Source organism: Mesocricetus auratus, unplaced genomic scaffold (genome assembly GCF_017639785.1).
Source record: "Mesocricetus auratus isolate SY011 unplaced genomic scaffold, BCM_Maur_2.0 Super-Scaffold_15014, whole genome shotgun sequence".
Taxonomy (NCBI): domain Eukaryota; kingdom Metazoa; phylum Chordata; class Mammalia; order Rodentia; family Cricetidae; genus Mesocricetus; species Mesocricetus auratus.
This window is the reverse complement of record NW_024429186.1, coordinates 49,978,972-49,999,623: the sequence shown is the minus strand read 5'-3', so window position 1 is coordinate 49,999,623 and position 20,652 is coordinate 49,978,972. Positions and strand designations below refer to the sequence as shown.

At 36.1% G+C, this 20,652-nt stretch overlaps 1 protein-coding gene across 3 annotated transcripts in view; it reads right to left on the bottom strand.

The window, feature by feature from the left end:
- The window catches only part of Mdga2 (MAM domain containing glycosylphosphatidylinositol anchor 2), an 819,241-nt gene that overhangs the window by 80,120 nt on the left and 718,469 nt on the right, over positions 1-20,652 (bottom strand). For all 3 annotated transcript variants that reach the window (XR_005876310.1, XR_005876311.1, XM_005072803.3), the window contains exon 10: positions 3,975-4,123. Coding sequence is in view for 1 of the 3 variants with exons in the window: in XM_005072803.3 (XP_005072860.1) it covers positions 3,975-4,123 (149 nt within the window). In the remaining 2 variants the exon portion in view is untranslated. The remainder of the gene's footprint in view (positions 1-3,974; positions 4,124-20,652) is intronic.

The following is a 20,652-nucleotide window of genomic DNA, read 5'->3' as shown; positions in this document are numbered from 1 at the left end:
CAGAAACATGCTCAGGGTTATGTAACTAAAAATGATGAGACTAGGCTGTCTAAACTTGGAAGCTACAGGTGTCCAGAATTCATTATTTTCAGAGGCATACTAAAGGGAAATTTATATACACACATCATATAAGAGTGATCTTGGAAAGAAGCGGGATAGAACACTGTTTAATGAACTTTCTGAAAAGGAGCAGGGAAGTGATGGGAAAATGTATGTCTCTGTATGGTGGTTGGTTATAACAGAATTGTGATTAAGAAGTCTATCAGCATGGGTTCTGTGGATACATTCTTTTCAAAAAAGCAAATTTTAAAGGGAGACGGTGTCACTGGGAAAATCACATAGCAATTCCAGCAAAAAACTTGCTGCAGAACAGCCTCCTCCAATGAGTATGAAGAAAATGACCCTAAACCTTTCCTTTATCTGAAGATAGGAAAACATTTGTTGGCAACTAGCTTTTTTCTTGACTTTTATTTATAGAAAAGGATTCTGAATTGCATAAATAACAGGATCATTAGGTGGGAACACAAGTTTTGAGACAAGAGAAAGGGATATACAAATAATGGGGTTAATCCAAACTACTTAAAAAGGGAGCCCCCCAATTGTAATGGGAATTTACCTAATTACTCTAAGAAAATATAAATGAAGAAGTCAGAAACTGAAGATAAGCTTCTGACTTTAACATTGGAAATAGATTTGTGTTGTTGGAGAGAAGACTCAGTAGTTAAGGTAGTTAAGGATCTTGGCTACTCTTCCAGAGTACCTTGGTTATAGTCTCAGGACTCACATCATAGCTCATAACTTTCAATAGATCCAGTTCCAGAGGATATGACACCCTCTTTTGGCCTCTATGGGCACCAGGCACAGGAGTGGTACACAGACACACATGCAGGCAAGGCCCAGCACATTAAAACAACAACAACAATAACAACAACAACAACTCTGCTAAACAATAGATTTTTGTAATAAAACAGGGAAGGATGCCAATAATAATTTTTTAGGTCTGTAAGTTTAAATGCACACATATGTATATGAGTGTATATTTATAATAAGACATTAATATGAACAACTGTGCATTGTGTAAGGACTTGAAATAAAAGAATATTGAGGTGTGGGAAACAAGAAAGCTCTAAGATGCTCCAAATAGAAAATACTTTTAAATATGAATATGTTAAGAATATAGAAAGGGGCCAGTCAGGTAGTTTAGGAGGTAAAGGTGCTTGTCTCCAAGCCTGACAACTTGAGTTCTGCAAGCTGTTCTCTGTCCTCTGCATATATTCTCGTGTGTGAGCATTTCTTAACATACATAAAAAATACACAAATGCAATTGTTTGGAAAACAAGGCTATGAAAATGGTGACTGTCGGCTGGGGGAAAAAGATGTGATAGTCTGAAATGTTTTGTGTTTATCAACATCACAAAGGAAAAATACACAATAGGAAGGAGCAGGGCACTATTCTGAAATGGACCAGGAAATACCCGGTGCCCATTTATATGTGATGATACAGAAATAGACAGCTTCTGAATTGTCTGGGGGTCAGCTGATCACTGAACTCAAGTACCTGGATAAGAATGCTGTGTTGGTCAAATGCCCCTATATATTTTTTGTATAGTTTTATATTTTTTTGTAGTTTGCATAATTTTACATTTCTAAGATTAAAATCAATAATGATGACACTATGCCATAAAATATTATTTTAACTATATAAAGCTGCATTGCATCTGTTTATGCTGCATTTGTTTAATGATTTGAGGATGTGTGTTTAATTGTGTAAAGATGTGTTGCATCTGTTTCCCCTTTCCTTCCTAAGGCAACTAACTGATTGATCTAATATAAAGCTGAACAGCCACCAGTTAGGTAGAGAGGGGTAGGTGGGGCTGATGGACAGAGAGAATAAGAAGGAGAATGACTTGAGAATTGAGAGGAAGAATGAATGAAGGAGAAGAGAACGAGGGAGAAAGAGAGGGACATGCCACAGGCAAAAAGACAGGCAGCTGCCCCCAGCCAGCCAGACATAAAAAGCAGTGAAAGTAAGATGTGTAGAAGGAAAGAAAAGTAATAAGCCCCGAGGCAAAATGTAGATAAAGATAAACAGGTTAATTTAAATTAAAAGAGCCAGCCAGAAAAGAGCTCAGCTAAGGCCAAGCTTTCAAAATTAATAATAAGTCTCCATGTCATGATGTGGAAGTTCATTGGTGGACCAAAAGAAAAAGTCTGGTTTAAGAATATTTAATGTATAACAAATCTTACCCTGAACCTTGTATTACTAGATATTTTCTTATAAATGATGTGAAAAAGATAAAAGGAATAGTTTTATGGTAACAGTTGCATAGATTGATTGGAACTGTGTTTATTTGAAGAAAAATGGTCCCCTAAACAGAGTGGCACTATTAGGCGGCATAGCCTTGTTGGAGGAAGCATGTCACTGTGGGATGGGCTTTGAGCTGTCTTTGCTCAAGCTTCCCTTAGTTGACTTCCTGTTGCCTAAAAGATGTAGCACCCTCAGTTCCAGCACCGTGTCTGCCTGTACACCACCACGCTCTCTGTCATGATACTAATGGACTGAACCTCTGGAACTGTAAGTGAGCCACCCCAATTAAATATTTCCTTATAAGAGTTGCTGATGGAATCACAAGCAGAGATCCGCAACTAAGCACTGAGCCAAACTCCTGGAATCCAGTTTCAGAGAGGGAGGAGTGACAAACAAAGGGGTCAAGACCACACTGGGAAAACCCACAGAAACAGCTGACCTGAGCAAGTGGGAACCCATTGACCCCAGTATGACAGCTGGGGAACCAACCTAGGACCAAACCAGGGCCATTGAATGTGGGTATCAGCTAGGAGCACTGGGCAGTCTATGGGGCCTCTGACAGTGTAACCACGGTGTATCCCTAGTGCGTGAATGGACTTTGGGAGCTCATTTCCCATGGAGGGATAGTCTCTTAGCCTAGATACACAGGGGAGGGCCTAGGTCCTGCCCCAAATAGCTTGACAGATTTTGAGGATGCCTCAACCTCCCTGGGGAGTGGATGGGATATGGGATGAGGGGTTTGTGGGGTACATGGGAAGATGGGAGGGAGAGAGAACTGGGATTGATACATAAAATAAGGTTGTTTCTAATTTAAATAAAATATATTAAAAAAAAGAAGAGCTGCCATGGTCATGGTGTCTCTTTACAGCAAGAGCAAAATCCCTAACTAAGATTAAGAAGTTAATCTCTAAGAAAATATTTCCTGCGATTGTCCCAACTCAGATTTTCATCCTATGATTTGGCTAAGGAATTGGAACATTTACTAAAAATCTATATGTGATTCAAAGTTTTGTTTCAAAATAATTTACCATGTAGAAACATTCACACAGAAAATATGTCTCTAACACGAAAAATTGAAAACCTACATATAATTTCAAAATTGTCAGTCATATCAATAAGCATTGAGTTTCACAGTATTAGTGTAAAGAATATATAAATAATTTCACACATTCATAATCCAGGTAAATTAGAATAATTTACTTTATCACTTTTCAATTTTCTAAATTATTTATATTCTTCAGACATACTAACTTTTAAAACATTCTGTATATAACTTGAACCTTAAAGTGAAAATATGTAAGGCATCTAGCCTTTTAGGACTAAGGTCAATGAATTCATACAGTCAAGTAAACACAAGGTCATGCTAAATTCTGTCTGTGGCATTGTGCAATATAATTTCTTGAATGCATCTAGAAATACAGGCCTTCAACTGGCTTAGAGGGAATTACTTTAATATGTTCACTGAAATAATAGAAAATTCATAGATTAATTTAATAGATTGGCAAATCTGAGTGGTTTCTGTAAAGCAATATTGTCATAAAATAAAACTTAGAATGAGAAATAATTCTGCAATATATTCAAAATATGAATAAAAATTGTAGAAACAAAGTCTCAACAAAAGATTACAAGAAAACAAAAAAATTAAAACAGATACTAAATTTCTTACCTGCCGAATACCCAAGCGGTATGCAACAATCCGATCCACAGCATCAGGATTCATTTGTGTCCACTGTAGACTATAGGAGTACACTCGGTGTCGGTTCTGCCACACAGGGTTGTAGGTGTCATAATAGAACTCTGGGGCATAGGCCTTTCCTGGAAGCAGAAAGTGACTCAATGTCACTACAGACGCATCAGACCTTCAACAAACTTACTGCTTTCTTGGTCTCATCACTTTATGGTCCATCTCCCATGAGGAGTTCTCCTACTTGAAAGTCATATTATTAAAGTCACATCCATTTCCCACATGATTTTGAGAACAGATGCGTGAAGAGTTGACTTGACTAGCCGTATGAGAAAAGGAGTGTCATGGACAAAGTCGAGGTTATAGTCCAAGCAGCTCTGAGAATGAAATTTTTGCCAACTGAAAGAGGGATATTTAAAGATTGAGTTTTTTGGAGAGGCAGTCAGGAAGACATGTTTTGAAACAATTTGAGTGATAAATTGGATATATGAAGTATGTAGTAGTTTAAGTAGGCTGGGATAAGAGAGCAGTAAGGATTGGAGGTATGTAACTAAGTCATAGTCAATTAATTTAGAGTGCTGGGAATGAGGGCATTATTGAAGAGATTTCAAACACTGAGAAAAGAGAGATTGAGTTCTAAGAACTAATACAATCAAAGGCTAAAAACAATGAGAAGATAAGAGCCATCAAATTTGAGAGAACAAGCCTAGAAGAGAAAGAAAATTTAAAAAATGAAGTATCATCTAAGTATAGTGGAAGATGGATGACCAGCTGGAGGGAACTGATAAAAAAGAAACTTGTGTTTGTGTTCCCTGTGGTCAGTAGGTCTAAAAGTTAAGATTTAAAGCTTTGAAACTTGGAAGAACAAATAAGGAGTACTTTTATCAAGCTCCAGCTCCACCACAAATAAATGAAACTGGAAACATTAGGCAAAATACTCATTACCTAGAAGAGCTTCCTCAGTGCTGACATATGAAAGGAATGCAATGTTCTCCAGTTTTTTAGTAAAATTAGAGAAGGTGTACTAAATATCTGAATTCTGGGAACATTTATCAAAATCCTAGTACCAATAGTGTATGTAGGGTTTTTTACTTGTCCTAGTGAAATATAGAATTAATTTTGTCTTGGTGTTGGCCTTAGCTTTCATTTCATAGACACATTTTGGACATCTGATCCTAGAATTCAATGAGAACAGATTTTATTGTCTGCCCAATTTATGACAACTGTTATGGTATCAGTAAACTCATGTTAGTTTGTAACTAGCTAAATAAACGTGAAATCATTCTGTGAATAAACTGAATTGGTAATAACTTTCCTGGAGCAGTGTGTCACAACATTCTTGAGACTAGCTGAAATAGTTCATTGGACAGATGAAGGAATACTGAGCTAGAACAGATAAAACAATGGCAGGTGAAAATGATACAGCAAAATAATCTGGCAATTTGATTCAAAATTACAAATAAAGTTTGATAATGATTCACTGTTAATTGAATAATTAAAAATATGCTAGAATTAAAGAAGAGGTAAGATTTACATGTTAAGCAAATTGCATTTGTTGGTAATAAATACTGTCACATTATAGATACTCCATACTTTTTAAAAACCACTTGTGAAATGTCTTCTCTGATACTATATTTGTTCTCTGTCATTTGTAAGAGACACATAGTCATGACAGGAATACAGTTTTGAGCTCCGACACCCAAATATGACATCAGCTGGTTGAACAGAGAAAGAATTCCCAACATTTCTTTCCTGTTTGTAGAGCATGGATTTTTTTTCTTCGTTCTTGTGAGGATGCAAAGGATATTTTTTTACTTTTTTATGTTCTAGTTTTATTTTTGGACATGTTCCACTTTGAAATTTTTAGATTAGCTGACCTAGATCTATATCCACTATCTAAATTTGGAGATCATTTTTAGAAACACTATGCATGTCAATGTACAGATCTTAGGTTTTAAAACTTTCTTAAAATATGAAAGTAGAAGTAATTGTAGTACTCAGAGTTTTGCATAGAATTTATATAATATGAAAATAATATTTGTAAAACATCCTTTTAAATGATAACACATTTTAAAAAAATACAATTTCAAGAATAAAGCAACAAGTAAATACACTGAAGTAATTGTTTGCATTTAAAGCAATAAAATTATTTAGGTTATATGATCTGACTGACAATAATAACTAATAATAACATTGCATACTTATGTAAAGACAAAGGGGAAAGGGCATGATAGTGGTCAAGAGTAAATACGTTGTATTTCACAAAAGAAGCTGTAGGGAGATAAACAAATATGGAAATTTATCTTATCAAAGGAAGGAATTTCAGAATATGTTTGAATATGTATGATGGATATCATTTAAATTTCATTTACTGAGGAATCATTAAGTGACTTATATAGGTCCATTTCCCTTCATGTTCCAAAATATTGATAACAGAAATATCCCACCATAATAAACCATGATGAATTGTTGACATGACATGGCTGGCTAAAACATTAAGTACTCTCACATTTGTATATAAGAATATTGGATTATATTACAACAGACATCTTTGCCAAAGTATGATAAGCTTGCAAACCAACAAACAAAAATTCTTCAGGGGTCAAAGAACACAGATTATACAAAAAAGAAAAAGACAATGACTAATAGTCTGTAAGAAGAGGAAGTGTTGACTTTTACACTTATTTGAGTTGCATATTTAGGCCCAGGGAGTTGACTCTATTGTATAAGTGATGTCACCATATGTGAGAAGGTCAGAGAAAGCTAGAACCTCAGCCATAATATCTTCTAAAGACAGGTTTTACTCAACATTAAAGAGTAAGAATATTGATGTGAGTAAAAAACATTCTGTGCTATTAAATCTGAGGGAGCTCACAGGAAATTCAAGGCCTCGATAGCTTGGACAGACATTCTCTCAACCTAAAAGACAGAACTCTTCCAATGCAAATCCTCCGCCCAGTTCCAATGACTATAACTTCAGAATCCAACAAAACAATACACAAAAAATATCCCACTGGATGTGACCAGGAAGGTCAATGAGGCTAATATCGCAGCAGTATTAATCAGACAATAATAGAAACATGCAATAAAAATTATACAAGAATATATTAAGATTGGTGAAGTTGTACAATACAGAATGAAAGACAGACACTGTTGGACAACTGTGATGTTATTCTTTATGCTAAGTGAGCAAGAGGAGGATAACATTTCTAAAATGACCGCAGAGTCTTCTATGGATATAAGAGGTGGCTTTTATCTTCTTTAGCAAGCTATACACTTCTAAGAAAACTCTCTCATCAGTATCCAGTATGTTGACTGAAACAATGCCTTTGCTTGAAGAGGACATAATAATAGCCCAGGGCTGAACTATGAAACGCCATGTTTGATAATCCTTATATTTCAGCTCTTCTGAAGTTATCCACACAGTTTCTACATGAGCTAGGGCCCCTATTTCTATTATCCAGCTTGAAACCTACCTGATTATAATAATTAACTGAAGGGGAAGTAAGATAATTATCAAAATGATATCAATGAGACCATTTAAAAGGTAAACCAAAAATCCAAAACCTCTCAAATGTGTATTGATTAATATAACAAAATGTTATTAAAATTCATGGCAAACTCTTCACTACCATTGATAATACAATGACTACGAATAAACTTTAAAATAATAGGAGTCATTGTTCTATGAAGTAGAACCTAAGCATTCGTAAAGTGATTGTGAATCAGAGTAGTCATATAATTATATAATGAGGAAAACAGTGACAGACACATCATAGAATGTCAAGAGTGCATACAATAAAACACATGCACCAGGCAGTGGTAGTACACACCTTTAATCCCAGTACTGAGGAGACAGAGGCAGGTGAATCTCTGAGCTTGAGGCCAGCTTGGTCTACAGATTAAGTTCCAGGCAGCCAAGGTTGTTACAAAGAGATATCCTACATTATCCAATCAACAAACCAACCAACCAACCAACCGAATACACAAACAAAAAACCCCAACAACAACAAAAAACAAAACAAAACAAAAAACTCACATGCAACTCTTACTCCTCTACCATAGAGAAGAAGAAAGAAAACCCACCTTTTGAAGTTAGAATTGTGTTATCTTCAAGCTGGGGGTCTCAGTTTTTATTAAACAAAAGAAAGAACTATCTTAAGCAACAGTCAATGCAGTGACTAGCTATCACATCAAAAAAATTTGTTCTGGATTATAGTCAAACTGCTTTCAACTTAGCCTCCATTACGTCTGGTTATGGTTGCTCACATTGATTGTGTGCTAGCCTGGACCTGAGGGATAAAATCCAGGCTCTGTCACTATTATCATCAAATACGCCATAGAATAGTGGCTGCATCTATACAGAGAAGATACACCCCTCCACCATGTCCCAAATTTACATATAGAAACTAGGGAGTAACCTGTAATAATGTTATTGACACTAATAAAAAAAAAGGCCCTCTGCCCATTTTCTGCCCTCTGTAAGTAACACAAACTACTATTGTCTCCTTGGGACTCCTTGTATCTACTATATTGGATCATTATCTGAAAATGTTGTTCATTCAGGAAGATTTAAAGGGTTGAAATGGCTGAATAAATTTCTCAAATGAGCACTATTCATATTATATTAAACATTTAACTCAGGAATAACGAATAAATAATAAGTGGCCAATAAATGATATATGCATGTGAGGTAACAGATGGACTGGCCTAGACACTCTCAGACTGAGAGAACTGAATGTTCATGTTGTGAGCATTAACTTCTTGGCAATGGCTGCTGCTGCACACATGGGTGTTCCATTCTTGAATATGAATGCAACAAGACCATGCAGGCATGAGAAGTGCTCCTGAGAATTATAGAGAAGTCCGGAAGCCATGCTGTTTGTCTTCTAGGAACATTTGTTTTCTCCAAAACACATAATTTCAATTGATAGAATCAATTTCACTACAACTCCCAAGAATAATTACAACATCAGTGAACATGACTTTCCAGAACAGGATAAAGAAAGGGCTTCAAATTAAAAGTTCTTTTCAGTTTGCTAAGGAGCTCCAGTTTGGCTCTGATTTTAAAATGGGTGTTTGCTCAAAGTTAGATCCCAGGGCTTCTAGAAACTGCTGCTCTGATGGCATATTAAAATTAAGACAAAGTTTGAGCCGGACGGTGGTGGCTCATGCCTTTAAACCCAGCACTCGGGAGGCAGAGGCAGGCAGATATTCGTGTGTTCGAGGCTAGGCTGGACGGACAGCCTCCAAAATAATACAGAGAAACCCTGTCTCGTAAAACCAAAAAAAAAAAAAATTAAGACAAAGTTTATGAGAATAATGTGAGAAGTTTTCTCAAGCAAGAAATCTTCCCTCAGGTAACTTAAGATTGTAACACACTATAACCTGTTTTGAAACCAAAAATATTTATAAAATAAAAACTGTATTATTAATTTCCTCAACTTACAGTTTTTTTTGGTTTTTTGGTTTTACGAGACAGGGTTTCTCTGTATTGTTTTGGAGGCTGTCGGTCCACCCAGGCCTCGAACTCACAGCCTGCCTCTGCCTCCCGAGTGCTGGGTTTAAAGGCATGAGCCACCACCGTCCGGCTCAATTTACAGTTCTATCCTACATGAACACACACAGGAACACATGCACACAAAGAACCTCTCCACTGCAAGTAAAAGAAGACACATCATGTACTATGACACAGCACTCTCTTATGACTGCTTTATGTCCAATTTCTGCTTCAGTTCCTTCCTTGAGTTACCAGTCTGGCATCCCTTGATCATGATGTGTAAGATGAAATATACCCTTTCCTCTCAATGTTGCTTTTTTGTCATGGTGTTTATCATAGCAATCAAAGCTGAATTTAGACACCATGTGAAAACATTCTAGGAACAGTCACTTGCTCCAAAACATAAAACTTGAATTAATAGAGTCAATTTCACTACAACTCCCAAGAATAACCACATCTGTGAATATGACTCTAAAAACAGGATAAAGAAAGGACATTCAAATTGAGATGGTTTGTTTAATCTTACAAGTCCCAGATTATAGCCCATCACTGAGGAAAGTCAGAGTAGGAACTCAAGGCAGGAAACTGTACACATACGTGATTAATGTAGACACTACGAAGCACTTCCTATGTTCAAGCCAATTTTGTTAGTGAATATTATCCATGTACTTGTTGGTGTGGTGTTATTAAGGTATTTATTTAATGCTAAGCTAGTCAAGAAAAAAGAGACATCATAATACACACACACACTTTTGTGTTTGCATTTTTAAAGCCACTGCTGTTTTTTGCTTTGACACCCATGATATATGTTTCCCAGGAGAAACTGAGATTTCTGACTGTTTATCCTGAATACATTGCATCTCATGCAGACTCTAAAATATGTAAGGAAGCTGTGAGAAACTGTTTGGAATCCCTAACCCTCACTAGTTTTGCTGTTATCTGTTTGCCCTTTATCTGAACAACAATGACATTGTCCACCTACAAAACGGTGATCACACATAATCTGACCCATATCTTTCTCATTTAAATTTTACATGTCTTTTGATGCTGATTTATTAGGTCATTTTGTCTTTTGAAACAGTAGTTTGAAACAAACTACTTTTGCATCATATATAAGCATAATATAAATTGCAAAATTTATGAACATGATTAATGTAGATATTGTGAAGCATTTCTATGTTCAAGCTGATTTAGTTGGTGAATAGAATATTATCTATGTACTCAGTAGTCCTTCATTATCATAGTGTTGGAGATTGAATTCAGAACCTCATGCAAGCTACCTTAGTTCTGTGACACTGAGTTACACCCTTAGTCTCTGACTTGCACACATTTTAAGTGCAAATTTTCTTGCGTCTGGAAAACAACACATATTATTTCATAGTCTGCACTTCAAGTAAGATATAGACCCTGCCCCTTTGAAATCACATTTAAGAATCCTGAGTCTTAAAGAAACAAAAATCATTTTCTATTATTAAAGATTAGTGTTATCCGCTAAATTTTCATATAATATACACATGAGTACTAATTTTCTTTTTGGTAACCACACTGGTTTGAACACCAGAACACCATTCATGCTGTTGAAGTTGTCACTAGTTCTTTAAGTCCTTATGACTAAGTAAAATGCATTTCATGAATGGATCAAAAATTGTTTACTTTCACTTGTCAATGGATATTTGCCTTCTCAAAGCTTGATGCTATTACAGGTAGTGCTGTCCATACATTGAGCAGACATACATCTTCACCAGTGTTCTACAATCAACTAGAGCAATTGTTAAGCCATTTGATTTTTTTTGTTGTTATCATTTTTTATTTTAATTTTAAATAGCTTGTTTTACATGTCAATCCCAGTTCCCTCTCCCTCCCCTCCTCCCGCACTCTCCTCCCCCCCCTCCCACCCTCCCACGCTATTGCCAAATCCTTCCACATAGGGGATATCTAGAGTCTGTCATTTCATTCTGGGTAGGGTCCAGGCACTCCCCTAAGAGTAAAGGCTGAGAGAGCATCCCTCTTTGGGCTATAGGCACACGATGACTGTTTGTATTCCAGGGATAGACACTGATACACAGCTCAGGGCCCCATAGGTTGCCCAGGCCTTCTCGCTGACACTCACATTTGGGGGGCCCAGATCAGTCCCATGCTGGCCTCCCCACTGTCAGTCTGGGGTCCAAGAGCTCTCCCCTGTTCGGATCAGCTGTCTCTGCTGGTTTTGCCAGCCCATTCTTTACCAATTTGCTCATCACTCCTCTCTTTGTTACTGGGTTCCTTGGATTCAGTTCAGTGATTAATTATGTGTTTGCCTCTGCTTCCATCAGTCACAGGATGAAGGCTCCCGGATGGTTATAGACATCAAGATCATTATCAGGAATGGGTATTCGAGGTGGTCTCTCCACTATTGCTTAGCTTGCCAATTGGTGTTATCCCTTTAGATCACTCGAGGTCACTCTGGTGCCTGATCTGTCTTCTATCCTATGATTCCCTCTTCCCCCTATTCTACCTTCACCCACTCAACTTCCTGTTCCCCCATGACCAACTCTCTTCCTCTTCACCCCCTCTCTTCTTCCCAGCTCCCACCCCCCACCCCTCGCTGTGTTCCCCATCCATTTGGAGGATCTTGTCTCAATCCTCTTCTCTTGGGTACTATGCATATATGCATATCTTTTAGGTTCTTTCCTGCTTCCCAGACTCTCTATCAGTGGAAGTGCAGACTGGCACTATCCTGATCCATGTCTAAAATCCATATATGAGTGAGTACATACCATGTTTGTCTTTTTGCGACTGGGTTACCTCACTCAGGATGGTTTCTTCCAGTGCTATCCATTTACCTGCAAATTTCAAGATTCCATTGTTTTTTTTCTGCTGAGTAATACTCCATTGTGTAAATGTACCACATTTTCTCTATCCACTCTTCAGTTGAGGGGCATCTAGGTTGCTTCCAGTCTGGCTATTACAAATAATGCTGCTATGAACATAGTGGAGCAGATGCCCTTGTTGTATGAATTTGTCTCTTTTGGATATATGCCTAAGAGTGGAATTGCTGGGTCTAGTGATAGATTAATTCCCATTTTCCTGAGGAATCTCCATACTGATTTCCAAAGAGGCTGTACGAGTTGGCACTCCCACCAGCAGTGGAGGAGTGTTCCTCTCTCTCCACATCCTCTCCAGCATAAATTGTCTTTGGTGTTTTTGATTTTAGCCATTCTGACAGGAGTAAGATGGTATCTCAGAGTTGTTTTGATTTGCATTTCCCTGATGGCTAAGGATGTTGAGCACTTTCTTAAGTGTCTCTTGGCCATTTTAGCCTCCTCTATTGAGAATTCTCTATTTAGTTCTGTATCCCACCTTTTAATTGGATCCTTTGGTGTTTTGGAGACTTCTTTCTTGAGTTCTTTGTAAATTTTAGAGATTAGCCCTCTGTCAGATGTAGGGTTAGTGAATATCTTTTCCCATTCTGTGGCCTGCCTTTTTGTCTTTTTGACTGTGTCCTTTGCCTTACAGAAGCTTTTTAGTTTCAGAAGGTCCCATTTGTTAATTGTCGATCTCAGTGCCTGTGCCACTGGTGTTATATTTAGGAAGTGGTCTCCTGTGCCAACTCGTTGAAGAGTATCTCCCACTTTCTTGGCACATGATGTTTTATATTTCTTAATCTCATTTTGCATTATCACCAGCAGTATGTAATAGAATCAGTTATTTGATGTGTCTAACATTTGATATTGCCAGTCACTTAAGCTTTAGTCAGTATGGTTGATATGTGCATATAGTACAACCTCATCGTGGTTTCCTATGATACACAATAGTTATGCTTTTTTCATATAGATAATGACCAATTATATTCTATCCTGTGAACTGTAAACTCAAGGTTTTTGCCATTTTGAAGTTGTGTATTTTTTATTGACTTATAAGAATTCTTTATATACTTGGGATATTAGGTTCTTTGTTTCTTGCTTTTTCATTTCTTAATATTTTTTGGAACAACAGAACTCTGTACTTTTATTAAAGTCTAATGTTTAAATAACTGGATCTTTTGTTTTGGTTTTGAAAGTCTTTATATTTTCCAAATTTGTTTTGATTTCCTCTTAAGAATATTGTAGTTTTTTCCCTCGTAATTAGATCTATAGTCAGTTTTATTCTTATATGTAATATCAGTTATTGCTTTACAATTTTAAATATAGATATTCAGTTGTTCCAGTAGAATATATCTAAAGGAATAGTGTTGTGTGTTGAGGACTGTATGATATATGTTTGTGTATGTGTAAATGCAGGTGTGTTCACATATACATGTGGAAATCAGAGGTAGAGGTCAGAATAGCTTTCTATTTTGTTTTCCAACTTTTTTTTGAGGCAGTGTCTCTGTTTGAACTTGAAGTTCACTTTTGGGGCTGTACTGGCTGACCAGTGAGTCCCTAGGATTTCCTAATGTCTCCACCGCCAGTCCCGTGGTTACAGATGCATGCCACCACGCTGGCATTTATAAATTAGGTCCTAATATTTATTCATCAAATATTTACATACTTAAACCACCTTCCCTGCCCCAAGAAGACTATTTTTTTCCAGTAGATTGTGTTGGTTTCTATCTCATTGACGTGTTTATTTATCATTATTCAAAACTACACTATTTTGATTAAATTGGCTTTAAAGAGGGCATTAAGGTGAGATAGTATAACTTTATTTTTCTTTTCTTTCATATATCCAGATACAATACAGTCTAAAGTAAGTATTTCCCGAAATCCTACTAAACAAAACAAAACAAAAACATTTTGGGAGTTTTATTAGAAATGCTTTGATCCATGAAGAATTTTGATACATCAAATAATATCTATTCTACCCATCCACGAATGGGAATAATGAATAATATGGAATATTTTTATTTAACTTCTTTTTAAAATATTTTTGGAAGTCTCATTTCGTATGCTTACATACATTTTGTTAAATTTATTTCCATTTCGGTGTCATTAGAAATAACGTTTTACACTGAAAATTAAAAATAGCCAATACACCTGACTTTTGTATTCACTGAATATGTAGACTTAAGTAGATATAGACTAAAAATATATAAGAAAAATTGTGTTTGAGCTGAACATGTATAGAATTCCTTTTTGGTCACTGCTCTTTAAAGCATACTACTAATAACTATTACATATCATGTACATTGCACTAGGTATCATAAGTAAATACTTATTGAAGTATGCAAGAACATATCTAGAGATTTTACACAAATGGTGCCCATGGAAATCAATCCATTACAAATACTAAGGGACATCTATATATAGAAATAATCACTGATTTCATACAATCTTATAATATACCATTCTTTGATTTTCCTACAGATTCCATAGGTTTTCTACAAAACCATGATGCCTAAGAAATGTAGTTCTACTTTTTTCTAAGTCATATGCTTTTCTTCCTTATATTTCTTAATGTTCAAGAACCTCCATCATAGCATTGGTATCTAGGAAGGCGAACTTTTTCTTCATTCCTACCTTAGAAGTTGTTTAATTAATACATTATACACTTCATTGAACATTCCATGTTATAATGATCTATAAATATGAACTGATTGAATATGCTTAATGGAGTAGTTCATATTTCTAAAAAAAACTGACAATTTTATGTCTACATGCTGTACCAACTTTTGATATATATGGATACTATATATAGTATACATAGGCAACTATAGTTATATAACAGTCTAATTTTTTAGCTTATGTTCTATTGTAATGTGTACAATTACTTAGAATCCTTTCCAAATTATTGAATGAGTCTTTTCAATTATTCTTATTCACTACCTTGAAATTTACTTTTCAAATAATTATACAACCATGTCAGCTCTCTCATGTCTTCCTGTTTTGCTCATTATTTATCTCTCATACTGAACCTGTGTCTTTGTTTTTAAGCTATGGTTCTGGTACATGAGAGTATGTATATTGTAAATCATTTGTTTTTATTTTTCAAATAATTTAATCTAACAGCTAATTTCACTCACACTTAATGTAATTATTAAAATACTTGAATTTATCTGTCATCTTGTTCCTTTAGAGTTTTTTCATCTTTTGTACTATTCCTGTACAGTATTGAATAAACCCAAATATACTTTATTTTCTTAATGTACTATTTTAACAACTACTTAGAAATCTTTTCTTGGTTTAAATTATGCTATTTTAATTTGTCAGTTCTTGTTATAATCCACATTATACCACTCATCATACTTACTGAGGTCTATACTCATTCCACTTCATAAATATTATCATATGTTAGTTCTAGCATTGTTATAAATACGGACTTACAGTGATTTGTTATAACTGACTGTTGAGTCAGGGTTTGATTCATTTTAGACTAGGAAGAAAGTGGGCTATGGTGAAAACTACAAGTTGCCCATAGACGATACAGTGGGAAAGGATAGTAAGGTTAAGATGGAGTATAAGAATTAAAACAGAAAGCCAGCAACACTAATGATAAAAACAAAGATGCTTGCAGCTGGCTAGGAGATCGAAGAGTGCTCCTGGTAAAAGAGAAAAACAGGCAAGCCACTGGCGAAAGGTGGGCAGGATGGCAAGTTACAGTGAGTTATTTCCCTTTTGAGAAATACATAGTAAGCACTATTTTTTCTTACATGTTTGTGATTTTAATACATAGCTTCTAATACAGTTAATTGCAATAAACTAAATTGTAAGTATGGCTTCTGATGAGCCTGTATCTATCTACCCAAAATCGGCATGACCATGAACACTGCTGTGTTATCAAAGAGGACTTAATTTAAATTTAATCCACAGTGCTTAGGACATCTGCAGGGTCAAAGACAGCAACACTTGGCAGTACCTGATGGCTGGCTCATAGTCAAGGTCAAAATGAGCAAAACAATAGTCAGAGATTACCAAAGCAGTGCTTCAGTATCCCTTACTTTGTTAGACTAACAATGTGTCCCTCTCTGTGGACCAGGAAAGTATACATGAACTGTGGGATCCTCTAATTTGTCAAATATTTACTCTCTCTTTAGTAAATCTTTACATCTTGAGAGTTACCCTCAATTCACCTTTATACTGTGCTGCAAAGTTCATAATGTGTGCCCTCTCCTCACTCACTAAAGTATCTGCACCATTAACATTCATGACCTTTGGTGATTCTGGGTATCCTGCAGCTCTGAACCCTGTGTCACTCCCATCTGTGCCTGGGAAATTCCTGTCCTACCCACTCAAACCTCTATAACCCTAATTACCTTGTAAGAGTCTCAACTCCCATAGAGTTTGAGCTTTAACATAAATTTCAGTGGTGGCACAAGCTAGTCCACAGTAGAAGAACTTAGGTTCATGCTTTTCTGCCCTGTTTCTGCATGTATGAATTGTTAACTCTGTTTGTCTCTAGTAGTTTCAAGATAAAGTGATCAGTTTTTCCCTGAGTAAAAGTGTCTGTCATATAGTCCTTCTTTTATATTGGACTCAGATTTCAAGACCTGATAATTGCCCCTTTGAAGTTGACCTTAATTGTTAAATTCAATTGTTGCCCTTACTGTGTCCTGGCCAGTCCGGTGTTTTGACACTGTGATGTGGGAGGTCCTGTGATTATGTCAATAAAGCACTGTTGAGCCAATAGGGAACCAAGATAGGAGGGACTAGGAGCCCAGGAGGACTCTGGGAAGGAGAAGACAGAGAGTCGAGATATAACGCCATGGGGTAGGAACCCCGAACTATTCTCCAGTAAGAGACATACTTAGATTAACAATTATAGGGTAATTACTTAAGTCAGAGCTACCCAGTAAGAAACAAGCAAGGCCAACAGCTTCATAATTAATATAGCCTCCTGTGTGTTTATTTGGGACTGATGCGGCTCTGGAACCAGGCTGGCAGGAAGGCTTCTCTCAAGGAAAAAGCTTCTCTTTACAACACTGTAACATGAACTCATCTTTCCTTGGAGAAAGTCCAGGATTTTATAATAAAAATATAAAAGTTATACAGAGTATTTAATAAATCACATTATTTTTCCATAGTTTTTATTTAACTTTTTATCCATGCCGCTTTCATTTCCCTCTCCCTCCCCCACCTCCCCTACTCCCCAACCCTCCCAGCCTCTCACCTCCACTCAATCCCCCCTCTGCTCCCCAGGGAGGGCAAGGGCTTCCATTAGGGATTTTCAGTCTGTCACATCATCCCGGGAAGGGCCTAGTTTCTTCCGCATGTGTCCAGGCTGAGAGAGCATCCCTCCATGTGGGAGGAGGCCTTGGCAATCAGTGGGACCTTAAATCACATTATTTTTGTAATAATAATTTTACAATTAGCTGAAGCTCTAATTTAGGTACAGTAAGTAATACCTCGTGAGTTTTCCTAGATAGAAAGTAAAATTTTCTTTAAATGCTGCATAAGCTTGAATCCATAATTCTTATAGAGGTATTGGTAATTTTTCTAAGTAATGAGAGTAATCTTGTTAGTTTATATTATTTTTTATTTAATACCTTTCAAAATTCATGGACCTACCCACATCTTCATTAGATTAATTATCAAAAATGTCTTTAGTATGTCTAAAAGTTATTATTAAGCCATGTCTAAAAACGATTGGGTATTATATCCCAGACTCTTTGAGCTTCTGTCACTCAAAATAAAAAGATGGTTTCATCTTTTCTGAAGAGGATGTGTGTGGCATCACACCACATGTGAATACTAAGAATTATTCTTATTTTCTATTTAATGGTTATCTAAAAAATCAGCTATTGGAAGAAACACTGGGACCAACTAGTTTTATGCATTCTAAATAGAAATCTAGTATGGTAATCAAAATTCTGGCACTGTACACATATTTGACAATGATTTTTCTTTTAGATTTATTATAATGAATAATAACTGGAAATTGTTCTTTAATTTCAAAGTCTAAATACTTCATTTTTCTGCAAGTTGTGAAAAGGTTTTGGACTATCTTAAATTTCTCATTTTTGTTATTTGTAAGAATTTTGTACTTTCTGGGCGTTGGTGGCACACACCTTTACTCCCATCATTCGGGAGGCAGAGGCAGGCGGATCTCTGTGAGTTCGAGGCCAGCCCAGTCTATAGAGTGAGTTCCAGGACAGCCTCCAAAACAATACAGAGAAACCCTGTCTCAAAAAATAAAAAAAAAAAGAATTTTGTAGTCAACAGAACATTGCTAATAGATGCAATGACAAAGAGTAAAATATGTTTTTATCTGGTCATTTTTAATTAAATGCAGAACTATAAAACAAGAGCAAACCTTAAAATTTCATATGAAGTAAAATTTGCTTTGGTTAAATTTTTTCCCTTTCCTCTTCTAGGCAAAGAAGTTCTAGAATACTGTAACCCATCTTAGGGAGCATTACTGTCTCCAGTTATCCTTGGTGCTTTACGATCTTTGAATGAAGACCCACACTCCTTTCTTTACAATATCTAACCCTATCCTTATTTCTTTGGTTCAGTTGTGGCTGATATGCTGAACGTGAATAAAATGGTATTTTAATGTCAATCTTGTAATTTACCAAAAGAAAAGTTAAGGATACGCAATCCTAGAACAAATACTCGAAACAGAAGAAGAAATTAAACAGTCACAGCTATGCTTGTCTTGCTAGCCTTTAGCCTGTTTGCAGGGAATGTTGAAAGAGATTATACTGTAAAGCAAGTCTCTAGTTAAATACTACGATAGATACAAGCATTTTTTTCAGAGATGACTGTATTCAGAAAGGTACTCCTGATGGTAAATGGTGCTATGGTGGTAGACATACTGTAAGATGACTTACAACTACTCTGCATAATTTTCTACTACTGAGTGTAGTAGAAAACTAAGATATTTTTCCCTCCCAAGCTAACATGGTGCAGCAAAGGTGATGTCACTTCTGTGATTATGTTACATTACATCAGAGTCCACTTTGTAGGGCCTGAATCAAAGATTCGTTTCGTTGGTTGGTGGATCACATGGCCATTCTGGAGACTCCTATGCAGAAAAAGACTTAAACTTGCTTCTAGGTTATGCAAGCATTTTTTTTCAGGAACTAGATGTAACCTCTGACCCAAGGGAAACAAATGGTAAAATATTTAATATTCAACCACAAGTACACCATTTTTTTCTGTTTTCTTCTGTTTTTCAAGACAGGGTTTCTCTGTGTAGCTCTGGTTGTCCTGGAACTCACTCTATAGACCATGCTGGCCTTGAACCCAGAGATTCACTTGCCTCCACCTCCTGAGTGCTGGAATTAAAGGTGTGGGTCACCACCACCTGGCAGAAAGGACAAAATTCTAATAAGACAAAGAGGTAAGGAAAGGATTCCTTCCCATTGCACCTCAAGATACAAGTATATTCCATAGTATATTCCAGAACAGAGAAATGTTACAGTATTGACATACAGAAATTATGTTGTACTTGATTTATATTGTTTCAAACTGTAAAATTTGTATGAAATATAACACTGTGAGTTTATTATATTTTGTTTATCAGTAAAATTTCTTAAGAATCTGTGTTTGAATGTCCCATCTTTAAAAATCATCCTATACTAAACAGGTCTGTTCCTATGGGACGTGAAGGCCCAAAATTTTGTTACTAAATAGTAAGACAGTGCTTATTAACAGCAATTCCAAAGTAATTACAAAGATAAACCAATAGATCCAAGATTTTCCTTAACAATCACAACAAGTTTCGTTTCAATGCTTTCAATGGTAGAATGTTTGAATATATCTGAGAGATGCGGTATGACTCATTTCATAATAAGGTCAGTACCCAAGGCATATATGACAGGTATAGCAATGATTAATCTACTTTCAGTATTGAGACATATAAAAGCATTGGAAAGCCCTCAAAAATAATTATATTTCACTTTCATCTGAAATGAGGAAAAATCATTAGAATGCCAGAAGCCATTAAGGCAATGGGATGTGGATTTGATGGTGGTTGAGATATAGGATGGAAGAGCTCCTGGTTCACAGAGCTCTGTATCACAGCCCTTGTATGAGTTGCAGAAGTAATACATCAAGGCAGAAACCTGAGTGAAATATTTTTCTATTTTGTCTCTATGATTACTTGGAGATTATTGGTATTTTAATATGCTTTGTGTAATTAATATATTAATATATGTGATGGGGGAGGTTCTTCTGTAAATATGCTTGTCTTATTGACTGATGAATAAAACACTGTTTGGCCAATAGCCAGGCAGGAAGGATAGGTGGGGCTAGGACAGGA